General features: G+C 42.0%; 1 protein-coding gene across 3 annotated transcripts in view; it reads left to right on the top strand.

Annotated features, from left to right (window-relative positions):
* Window positions 1-2,099: 2,099 nt before the first annotated feature.
* Window positions 2,100-12,025, top strand: part of Scfd2 (sec1 family domain containing 2) — a 341,734-nt gene continuing 331,808 nt past the window's right edge. The window contains exon 1 of one of the 3 annotated variants that reach the window (XM_021233387.2): window positions 2,100-3,071. In XM_021233387.2, the coding sequence (XP_021089046.1) occupies window positions 2,234-3,071 (838 nt within the window). In that variant the 5' untranslated portion in view covers window positions 2,100-2,233. The remainder of the gene's footprint in view (window positions 3,072-12,025) is intronic. The other 2 variants (XM_040747205.1, XM_005080782.4) reach the window with 2 other exon arrangements.

Here is a 12,025-nt window from a genome sequence, read left to right as displayed (position 1 = left end):
GAGGCAGGCAGATCTTTATGAGTTTGCATTCAGCTTGGTCTCCAGAGTAAGTTCCAGGACAGTCAGAACTATATAGTGAGATCCTGTCTACACACACACACACACACACACACACACACACACACACACACACACGACTTAATTTTTTAAGACAGGGTTTCTCTGTGAAATAGTCCTGGCTGTCCTGGAACTCACTTTGTCGACCAGGTTGGCCTGGAACTCACAGAAATCTTCCTGCCTCTGTCTTCCAAGTGCTGGGATTAAAGGCGTGCACCACCACTGCCTGGCTAGTTAATTATCTTATGCATGCTTCCACAATTAAATAAAAATACAGGTCTCAGATGGAGATCAGTATACTTATTCCTCAACCTTATTCTCTTTCAGTTTGCTAAATCTCAGTAGTTGTAAAATGAACCAAAAAGTCTTTTGATTGTGTGTGGGTGTGCGTGTAAGATTTCAAATAAGTTTTCCACATGATAACCTGGAAAAAACCTACAGGCATACAAATTATTCTTATTCCTAAAACTGCAGTAAAAATTTCCAATACTTAGAAAAGAAAGTAAAGACTTGCCCTAGTCTTGTCTGTTTTTCTTTTCTAATTCTTGTTCATATTTCTTTGGAGAACTTTTATTTATACATCTCAGCTTTGAAAATTCAGGTTGGGTGATTCCAGTCCTCTGGTGTACACCCTAGTGATAAATATGTTAAGAAAAACAGCTATGTTAGAACTTCAGCACAGTAATGTGACAAGCATGTTTAGGAAACGGTTCGACTGAATGCTATATGTCTGTCAATTCTGACAAAAAGACTGGTAGAGGTGATGAGTTAGAAAATACCATAAACTGAAAGGTAGGATTGGAATTTGCTTTGAGAGAGTAAGATTTACTAGGTATAATTTTTTTTGTATGTAAGGAAGTGGTTTCAAGTGAACATTGGATCTTGAAGCTTAGCAAGCAGAAATGTTGGGTAAACGTTTGTTGTGCATATGAGTGAAGATGTTAGCTGGGGTGATAGCAAAGATGAAGAACTAGAAGATACAAATTTTGAAGCAGATCAAGATTTAGACGTAGGAGGAAAGATTGCGAAAAGAGAAAATTTTCCTTGTGTGTGTGTGTTGTGTTGGGGGGGGTTATGCGCTTGCCATAGTGAGCATGTGCAGATCGGAGGAATACAACTTTCCTGGAGTCAGCACAGAACACACCCAGACACCAAATTCTCAGTACATAGATTTTGTTACCCCCTCCTCCATGGGTGAGGCAAAACAGCAGCAGGTGTTTCTTCTGCAGGAATGGTTTTAAAATAAAAAAGGAGAAGTCTGTGTTAGGATGACACGTTAGTCAATGTAGTCAAATAATGAATTTTGATTGCTGGACCTTGGAATTTTAGTCAGGCATAAGGAAGTAGTCAAATAAGAGAATAGACCTTGTTGGCTAGCTTGAGGGTAAGCACTGTCAGCACCACGTTTTTCATTCTCTCTCTCTCTCTCCCTCTCTCCCTCTCTCTCCCCCTCTCCCTCTCCCTCTCCCTCTCCCTCTCCCTCTCCCTCTCCCTCTCCCTCTCCCTCTCCCTCTCCCTCTCCCTCTCCCTCTCCCTCTCCCTCTCCCTCTCCCTCTCCCTCTCCCTCTCTCTCTCATGAGTCCCATGAATCAAACTCAGGTCATCCGGCTTGTGTAGCAGGAGCTTTTACCCGCCAAGCCATCTTGCTGGTTCCAGTAGGTATTTCACGAGGGTTGTGTGCAATAATGCAGAAGATAGCTTATACACGACAAACTACGATGTTGCAGTAATTATCCCTGTTTTCTCTGGGTGCTCAAAGTTGAGCTGGGCAAGTGCCTGTGCTGAAAAGAGTAAACTTCGGGCTAGGTCTTATTATTCCTGAGAATCCTTAACTGGGGGGAAAAAGAGACGTGAGTTGACAGAGAGGGACAAACATAACCCACTTCAATTCCTTCTACGAAAGTATCCTACCCCAGCTTTGCTGAATGACTGAATCTCTAAGCACAGCGAGTACCCATTCCCAGCATAGAGGTTCCTCCCACCAGCCCGCGCGCCTGGCCAGCCAATCAGCGCCTTGGACGTCATCACCGCGCGCGCGCAGACTTGGAGCGTCAGCGACTGGCCCACGTGTACTGTGTTGACTGTCAAAGTCTCAAGGTACTCAGAGTATCCGGAAGCTCTGAGTTCTGGCTGAAGTTCTCTGCGTTGCCCCTGGCCCGCAGGCGAGCCCCCAACCATGAGCTCCGCGGGCGTCCTGTCTTTCGCCCAGCAAGGCTGGGAGCTGGTGCTGGCTAAAGTGAAGTGGTCCGTGGTCTATCTGGACGCCGCCTGCGCAGAAAGTCTGCACTGGAGCTGCGGGTCAAGCCGGCTGCTGGAGGCCGTGAAGGGCCCCGCCTGCAACCTGCGGGAATTTGAGCCCCAGGCAGTTGGCGGTGGAGCCCAGCAGCCCCGGGCGGTGTTCGTGTTGAGTTGCCTGCTGAAAGGCCGGACTGTAGACACTCTGCAAGACATCATTCGGCGCAGTCACTTTCAGTACTGTGTGGTGGTCACAGCCGTGAGCCACGCAGTCCACCTCACTGCCAACCACGTACCAGCGGCTGCAGCGGCCGAGCTAGAGGGGCAGCAGCCTGTGTTCGAGCAGTTGGAGGAGAAGCTATGTGAGTGGATGGGCAACATGAACTACACGGCCGAGGTGCTGCACGTCCCTTTGCTGCTCGCCCCTGCTGCCCCCCACCTTGCCTTTACTCCTGCCTTCGCTACCCTTTTCCCACTGCTACCTCGGGACGTACATCTCCTTAACAGTGCCAGGCCCGACAAGAGGAGACTGGGCAACGTGAGTGAAGTGGACGCCACTGCCCTGACCCCAGAGCTGCTGCTGCACATTAGATGCCTGGTGTCAGGCCTCAGTTCTCTGTGTGAGCATCTAGGGGTACGAGAGGAGTGTTTCGCTGTGGGTGCCCTCAGTCGGGTCATTGCTACAGATCTGGCAAATTATGCCCCTGCCAAGAACAGGAAGAAGACGGCTCCTGGCAGGGCTTCTGTGGTCTTTGTGGACCGAACTCTGGATCTCACAGGTAAGTGGGGGTTTCTAGGAGGCCTTCATCTGCACTCCCGGTTACAGGACCTTTTCATTGATTCAGCATTGTTGGTCTCGTATTGAGATTAATGATACAAGGATGAACTAAATGAATCAGCTCCTAATTTGACAGCATCCGGAGTTGTTTTTGTCTGGTGGGGGAGGGGTGGGGATAGACAAAGCACAGTATAACTTGCAAAGTGCTGTAACGGGCCAAATATGGCTTTAGTGTGTGTATTTTTTTAACAACTGCACTTACTTCAAGAGACTGGAAAAATGAGATGACATGGAGGGAATTGCCACCACCTGAGACTATTAGAACTGTCATAATACCAGTTGTCTTAGGGTTTCTAAGGTGCGATGAAGCACCTTGACCAGATACAACTTGGGGAGGAAAGGGTTCATTTAGCTTAAACTTCCACATCGTAGTTCATCAATGAAGGAGGTCAGGGCGGAATCTCAAAGAGGGCAGGAACCTGGAGGCAGGAGCTGATGCAGAGGCCATGGAGGGGTTGCTGCTTACTGGCTTGCCCCACATATCTTGCTTAACCTGCTTTCTATAGAACCACCAGTCCAGGGAATGACCTTAGTGTGTTCCCTGGGACCCACATGTTTGAGGGAGAGAACTGACTTCTTCCAGTTGTCTTTTGAACTTTACACGCACCCTGTGGCTTGCAGGGCCCCCCAGATGTAAACAAATGGATAAATGTAATTTTTTTGAAAGGGGAACTGGCTGAGTGATGGCGGCTCACACCTGTGATTCCAGCCTTTGGGCGGCAGAGGCAGGTGAATCTCTGTGAGTTTGAGGTCAGCGTGGTCTACATAGTCAGTTCCTGGACAGTCAAGGCTACATACATAGTGAAACCCTGTTTCAAACAAAACAAAACAGTGAAACTGACCTTCCACGTAAAAAGATGGAAAAAATGTAGAAAATATCTTCAAATGTGTATTGATTTATTCTTAGCTCTCATTCTGTGAAAGTTTGTATGACAGTCTCAAATTGTAGCAATGTATTATTTATATGTGCAAGAAATAACTCTTACCTTAAAATAGGTAAAAAATGCTTTCTGATACATGCTGTGAGCATTTATTTATTCATTTTGATGTGAGCACTTATTATCAGAGGTTATCTTTGCGTAGGATTAAGTAGATATCGTTCAATAGTAGTATGTGCTAGCCAATCCAGGTCAGTGAGAACAATCAGAAAACTGTTATTGTTAGGTATTCATTTACAGGTTAGAAAAAACCTGAGTGATGTTAGAAAAACCAATAAGAGGTATATTTGAAATTTTAACTTAATTAGATGGATTTTAAGATCATAAAATAGAGAGTAAACTAAATGGTAGTTCTGCAGGAATGCTAGTAGGATGAACCTATGGTAATCATAGATAATTTCAAGAGGGCAGTGGATGGCAGAATTCCACAAAACACTAGCCAGCAGAAGGCTTCCATACCTCCCTGTCATCAAATCTACTACACTCTCTGTACAGTTTTCTCTTTCCTTCTTATTAAAAAGGAACTTTCCTTCCCTCCTAACAATTTTACCCATGTGGACTAGCTCAGTGTTCTCTTTTATCACTTCTCATGGATTTACTTCTGCCGAGTACCACTAAGTTGATCTCCCGCCCCCCTCTCCCCTTTCCTAGTCTTTCATCTTTGGCATACAGGCAGAATGGAGCATATCCTTTCTTGACTCCTCATGATCATCCAACTCCAATTCTGTTTTATTGGGCTTCATTTTGTAGCAGGTTTGAGAGAGTTGTCTAGATTGTGGACACTTGCTGTTTCTATAGTCATCTATATCAGGTTTTACTCTTTACTTCTATTTCATTAAGTTTTTATTTTTCAAAGCTTCTCAGATAGTGGCTTTCCCAATGACTTCTGTGGTTCCATATCCATGGTTGAGTCATAGGACTCCCCCTCCCCATGAACCTCAGAATAGCATTTACTACAATAGAATAAAGCAAAGAGTAAAAGTGGGTGAAGTGCTTGCTACTTAAGCATGAGGACCTGACTTTGGATCCCAAGAACACATGTAAAAGCTGGATGCGATGACTTGGGTGTGAGAGCATGCATCTGTAACCTCGGTGCTGGTCAGCAGTGGTGGTGGTGGTGGTAACCTCAGTGCTAGGCAGCAGTGGTGATGTGGTTGTTTTTGTTGGTGATAACCTCAGTGCTGGTCTGTGGTGGTGGTGGTTGATATGGAGGGGCATATCTAACCAATTAGTGAGCTCTAGGATCAATCATAGAATGTCTCAAAAAAAAAAAAAGATGGAGAGCCATAGAAAAAGACATGTGTTTTCTAGCTCTGCCTTCTACAAGCACACACAAAGGTTAATATTTCAGCAAACATATGACCATACCCCAAGTTAAAAATAAAAGCTACAAAAGATAGAGAGATGAGCATTTGGTGATTTTACTATGTGATCTTATCAGCTATGAATCTGGCTTTCTGGTTTTTTTGCTATGTCCTCTCATCATAGTATTATGTATTCTAGTTTGCTTTTGGTGATAAACATCATGACCAAAAGCAACTTGGTGAGGAAAGGGTTCATTTGGCTTATATTTCCAGATAGTAGTTTATTGCTGAGGGAAGTCAGGGCAGGAACTCAGCAGAGCCCAGATCAGAGACCATCGAGTAATTCTGTTACTGAACTTGCTTTCTTATGCAACCCAGGACCACCTGCCCAGCGATGACACTGCCTACAGTGGACTGGGTCCTCCATACCAATCATCAATCAAGAAAATGCCCCACAGATGTGCCCAGAGGACAGTCTGATAGAGGCAATTCCTTAATTGTGGTTTCTTCTTCCCCATAACTATTGTTTGTGTCAAGCTGACATAGACTAACTAGCAGTGTTCAAGGTCACACATGGCTTCCCTGGCTTTCCTCTTCTCAAGCAGTACCACAAACAAGCTTGTCCCAGACATTGGAATGTTCACTCAGTTATCAATAGACTTTTCTCCTTCACTGCCCAGAGAGACCTTCTTTGACTACTTTCTTTAACCCTTATCCTGCCTTGTGCATCATAACTTTGACCACTACCAAGAACTAATAATTGGTTTCCTTTGGTCCTTTCTTTCCATGACAATAGAAGTGTGTGTGTGTGTGTGTGTGTGTGTATTCTACTTTATTATATATTTACTAGTGATTGGAAGAGTTACCTGAAAATAACCTGCAACCTGTAACCAATATTTATGTATATGTTAATTGATGGATTGTAGTGTTGGGTATTGAACTAAGGTCCTTTTGAATGCTAGGCAAATACTCTACTACTGAGCTGCATCTCCAGGCCTTTGTCTTTTGAGACAGGCTCTCACTAAGTGGCTTCCACTAAGTGGCTTTGAACTCACTATGTGGCCAAGGGTCATCTTGAATTCATTGCCTTTGCTTCTGGAGTGCTGGGATTATAGGCATGTGTCACTAGCCTGGACGTAAGCATTTATTGAATGACTGGGTTGGATCATTGGGTTAAAGGTTGCTGGGGACTAGACAGTCATTAAGTTTACCACACTTTTTCTAATTGTTTCTGAGGTTTAAGTTGCACTGTTGGTTATTGTAATACTCTAAGTATCGCATGCCTTAAAAATTGTGTAATTGGTACCACACAGAAAAAAATTATATCAATAAACCGTATTTATGCAAATATTTCATGAATAAAATCTACATTCACATTTATATTACCTTATTTAATCTTTTGATATGTTAGATGAGTCATTACTTTTAGAATAAAACTAAGGCTCACAATTTGTTCCTTACCAAAGCCCACACAAATGGTAAGTAGTTATACATATATGGTAGCATTGTATCAATATTTCCAACTTCCAGTATTTCATTAAGTTTCCAAGTGCATCTTCTGGTTTTTGAATTGTCCAGGAAAGCCTCATACTTGTGGTCTGCCTACCTTACTCTTGAGAGTGCTAGGATTAAAGGCCTACTTCTACCTAATACCTCTAAATATCTTAAGGACACTTCGATCATTTGACTTACTTCCATAGTGTCCTTTAAACACTATAAAACAGAGTATGGGGTGGGGACATTTAAGGACCTGAGAAAATGTTAAATGGGAACAAATATGTTTCTTGGTGTAAATTGATGGCAACAATGAAAAGAAAATTCCAGCCTTTTTTTCAAAGGCCTCTGAAAACTATGACAGTATGAATCCCAAGAGAATGATGAGACAGCAATGTGGTAATAAGTAACAACAGACTTCAAAAAGTTATTATTTCTCAAGTACACTCAGATTGTAAGGGCTCTGATCCTTTCTTTCTTACATGTTCAGTGGTAAGTATTTTGGAGGGGTGAGCAAGGCCAGTGTCCTAAAGTGGGGGAGGCATGGTCAGCATGCAGGCATGGGACTCTTAAGTGTAGATGTGTGGGTCATTGTAGAGTGTTTCCTTCCAAGTATAACACCCAATGTTTTCATCTGAGCAGCTGTGTTACTTGCCAGAGATCCCTAAGATGGTGGAGCTTGTTGACTGGTGATGTTCCTTCCTTGGAGGGGAAGGAGATTCTGGAATCTCCCGACCAGTTACATGTAAATCTGTCCTCACTGTAAGAGGTGCTAGGCTGTATAGAGTGTGGAAGGTTTACTGAAGGGGGTAAGCGCTACATCTATGTAGCTATGATAAAAATCATCTGTGCTGGAGTGAGAATTTTGGTGGTGGGTATTTTTGGTCGCTCAAGCTCCTGACATTAATCCCCGCTCACACTGTAACCCCAACAAACCCATTGGTTCCCCAGGTTGTACTTTGATGGATCATACTTTGGTTTGTCACTGATTCTCTTTAAGGAGGGAGTAGATGTTTACATCTCCTTAGGGAATGAGTCCCTGCACCTGTAGACGGTATCTCTCAAGTGGGATGGGGTTACATGTATGTGTTGGTAGGTGGCAATAGCAATAGCTTGGTGAGGTGATGAAGCCAGAGTAGGATAAATGATTGTTTTCTGGGACATCATGTGCTGGCCTATAGGGCCTCTGGTATGTGGCTCCAAGATTGATTTATATTCCTATCTGAAAATAATCACCTTTTGGCATAGTGTAAACCAAGAAATTTCTATACCCTGCAGAAGTAGATTCTCTACTTTAGCCACGAGAGTTCCAGGAAATGAAGTCAGATTGTTAGACTTGGTGGCAAGCACTGTTTTCCACTGAGCCATCTAGCTGTCCCATCTCTTTTCTATTTTAAAAGTTTGATATGCTCTCCTTTAGAAAAGATCAAATGGACTTTTCTAAAGGGTAAATTGTAATTTATATTGGTTTGTTTCTGAGCCCTAGTAACTTGTAAGTGTAAATGTTTTTATTGAGTGTCTTGTATATGAGCAACTTAAAGTTTAATTTGCTATGAAGATGTGTGAATATAGGGTTGTGATTCTATATCAGTAATATAGAGATCGTTTTCAGTACATAGAAGCTTGTATTGTAAGTTATATTGTTTAAATGTTAAAATGTTATGCACTACTGAATAGAAGGAAATTTCTACTTGATAAGGCTATAAGTTACTTAATATTGGGAAATGAGTGATAGCCCGTGGCTGTGTTAGTGTAGATGTAGTGGGTTCCACAAGTATTGAGAGTACTGAAATGAAGATGGTATGGTCTATTAATGTTATAGAAGTGCAGTGTTTGCCCACTGCTCCTGAGTGACCCTGAATTGATGAAGATGTGAGGAAGGTAGAATTGGAGGCATTATTAGCATGGGTCTGTTTGTATTTGGCCTAGGCTCTGGCATCCAGGGACATACTTAGTTACAGTGCTTAAACATTTTACTGATTTATCCTTCTGGATGCAAAAAACTTGGGGAACTGGGGAGGTCTTGTCTGTTGATGTAATGAAGTAATGGTTACCAGAATTTGTTGAGGTTTCCTAAATTAAATTGTGGGTTATAGACTGGGTTATAGCTACTGAGAGATTATGCTAAAAATTTCAAAAATTTGACCTGAGCAGAAACACTGGAGACCTGAGGACTGCACACAGTGGTCGGGATCCCAGCCCGATGGGATTCAGCCCACCCAGAGACTGCCAGCTTCCAAGTCCCAGTCTCCACCCACGGGACAGGCGAGGCGAGGGTCCAGCCTACCCAGAGTTTGCTAAGGTCCCGATACTGGGACAGCCTCCATTCATGCAAGAGGCAAACCACCAGGGTATTGGACCTGCTCCGACCCACTGGAAAGGAACCGTGGTCACCATACCCACCATACCTACCATACCCACCAGACTCCTTCTGCACCCACAGGAAGAAATGATGGGAAGGAGACAATATAAAAACATACCCACCAACAGAAAAACCAATATGACACCTCCAGAAACTAGAGAATCTATATCCGCAAGACCTGAACAGTCCATTGCAGAAGAAGCAGATGAGAAAGACCTTAAAAGCAGCTTCATGAAAATGATAGAGTCCCTCAAAGAAGATATGAGAAAATCCCTTAAAGACATGGAAGAAAAAAAACAAATAAAAAATGACAAGAAATGGAGGGAAAAAAACAATCCAAAAAAATGCAAGAATTGCAAGAAATGGAGGAAAAAACAATTCAAAAAATGCGAAAAAAATGCAAGAAATGGAAGAAAAGACAAACCAAAAACTTCAACAAATGCAAGAAAGAGAGGAAAAGACAAAGCAAAAATTACAAGAAACAATTCAAAAAGTACAAGGGTTGAAACCTGAAATAGAGACAATAAAAAAAAAAAAAACAGTCTGAAGGAATGCTGGAAATAGAAAAGCTGGGCAAACAGTCAGGTAATACAGATACAAGCATAACCAACAGAATACAAGAGATGGAAGACAGAATCTCAGGTGTTAAAGATACACTAGGGGAAAGAGATTCATCGACCAAAGACAATCTTAAGTCCAACAAATCCCTAACACAAAATATCCAGGAAATATGGGACACTGTGAAAAGACCAAACCTAAGAATAATAGGTATACAAGAAGGTGAAGAAATCCACTTCAAAGGGGCAAAAAACATATTCAACAAAATCACAGAAGAAAACTTTCCCAACTTAAAGAAAGACATGCTAATTAACATACAAGAAGCTTACAGAACACCAAATAGAGTGGACCACAAAAAAAAAAATTCCCCTCGCCACATAATAATCAAGACCCCAAATATACAGAATAAAGAACGAATATGAAGAGCAGCAAAGGAGAAAGGCCAAGTAACATACAAAGGCAAACATATCAGAATTACACCTGACTTCTCCATGGAAACTCTGAAAGTCAGAAGGTCCTGGATAGATATTCTACCAATACCAAGAGACCACGGATGTCAGCCCAAACTGCTATACCCAGCAAAGCTTTCAATCACTATAGATGGAGAAAACAAGATATTCTATGGCAAAACCAGATTTAAACTCTACATATCCACTAACCCAGCCCTACAGAAAGTTCTGGAAGGAAAACCCCAACCCAAGGGAGTTAACTATAACCAGAAAAACATAGGCAATAGATAATCCCACCTTACCCACTGTCAAATGAAAAGAGGTGGAAATCCACATATAATTACACCACCATCAACTATTCCAAAACAAACAAGAATGAGAAATCAATGGTCATTAATATCCCTCAATATTAATGGTCTTAACTTGCCCATAAGACAAGAGACACAGGCTAACAAAATGGATTTGAAGACAGAACCCATCCTTCTGCTGCATACAAGAAACACACCTCAGCCTCAAAGACAGACTTTACCTCAGAGTTAAGGGTTGGGAAAAGATTTTCCAATCAAATGGACCCAAGAAACAAGTGGGGGCAGCAATCCTAACATCTAACAAATTAGATTTTAAAATAAAATCAATCAAAAGAGATGAAGGAGGGCACTTCATACTCATCATAGGAGAAGTCCACCAAGATGAAGTTTTAATTTCGAACATCTATGCCCCAAATACAAAGGCACCCACGCTCATAAAAGAAACATTACTAAAACTCAAATCACATATAAAGCCCCACACACTTAGAGTGGGAGACTTCAACACCCCACTCTCACCTCTAGACAGGATTACCTGACACAAACTTAATAAAGAAGCAAAGGAACTAATAGAAGTTATGACCCAATTGGGATTAACAGACATCTATAGAACATTCCACCCAAATAAAAAACAATATCCCATCTTCTCAGCGCCACATGGAACCTTCTCAAAGATCGACCACATACTTGACAACTTATCAAATCTCAACAGGTACAAAAAATTGGAATAATTCCATGCACCTTATCAAACCACCATGCGTTAAAATTAGAATTCAACAACATAAATTGCAGAAACCCTACAAACTTATGGAAGTTGAATAATGCACAATTGTATCATTCCTGTGTCAAGGACAAAATAAAAAAAGAAATTAAAGACTTCCTAGAATTCAATGAGAATGAGGACACAACATACCCAAACTTATGGGACACGTTGAAAGCAGTGCTATGAGGGAACTTCATAGCACTAAGTGTTCACATGAGGAAACTGGAGAATAGTTACACTAGAACAGCACAACTGAAAGCTCTACCAGGCTTCAATAACCTTGATACCCAAGCCACACAAAGACACAACTAAGAAAGAGAACTTAAGACCAATATCCATCATGAACATTGATGCAAAAATACTCAATAAAATACCGGCAAATCTGATCCAAGAACACATTAGAAAACTCATCTACCATGATCAAGTAGGCTTCATCCAAGGCATGCAGGGTTGGTTCAACATTCAAAAATCCATCAATGTAATCCACCATATAGACAAGCTGAGAAACAAAAATCACATGATCATCTCACGGGATGCTGAAAAAGCCTTTGACAAAATCCAACACCCCTTCATTATAAAGGTCTTGGAGAGATCTGGGATAACAGGAACTTACCTCAACATAATAAAAGCCATATACAGCAAACCGACAGCCAACATCAAACTAAATGAACAGAAACTCAATGCAATTCCTCTAAGATCAGGAACAAGACAAGGCTGTACTT

Source organism: Mesocricetus auratus, unplaced genomic scaffold (genome assembly GCF_017639785.1).
Source record: "Mesocricetus auratus isolate SY011 unplaced genomic scaffold, BCM_Maur_2.0 Super-Scaffold_100006, whole genome shotgun sequence".
In the NCBI taxonomy this organism is placed as follows: Eukaryota; Metazoa; Chordata; class Mammalia; order Rodentia; family Cricetidae; genus Mesocricetus; species Mesocricetus auratus.
The sequence above is the reverse complement of the archived record's forward strand: the minus strand, read 5'-3'. Positions and strand labels throughout refer to the sequence as shown.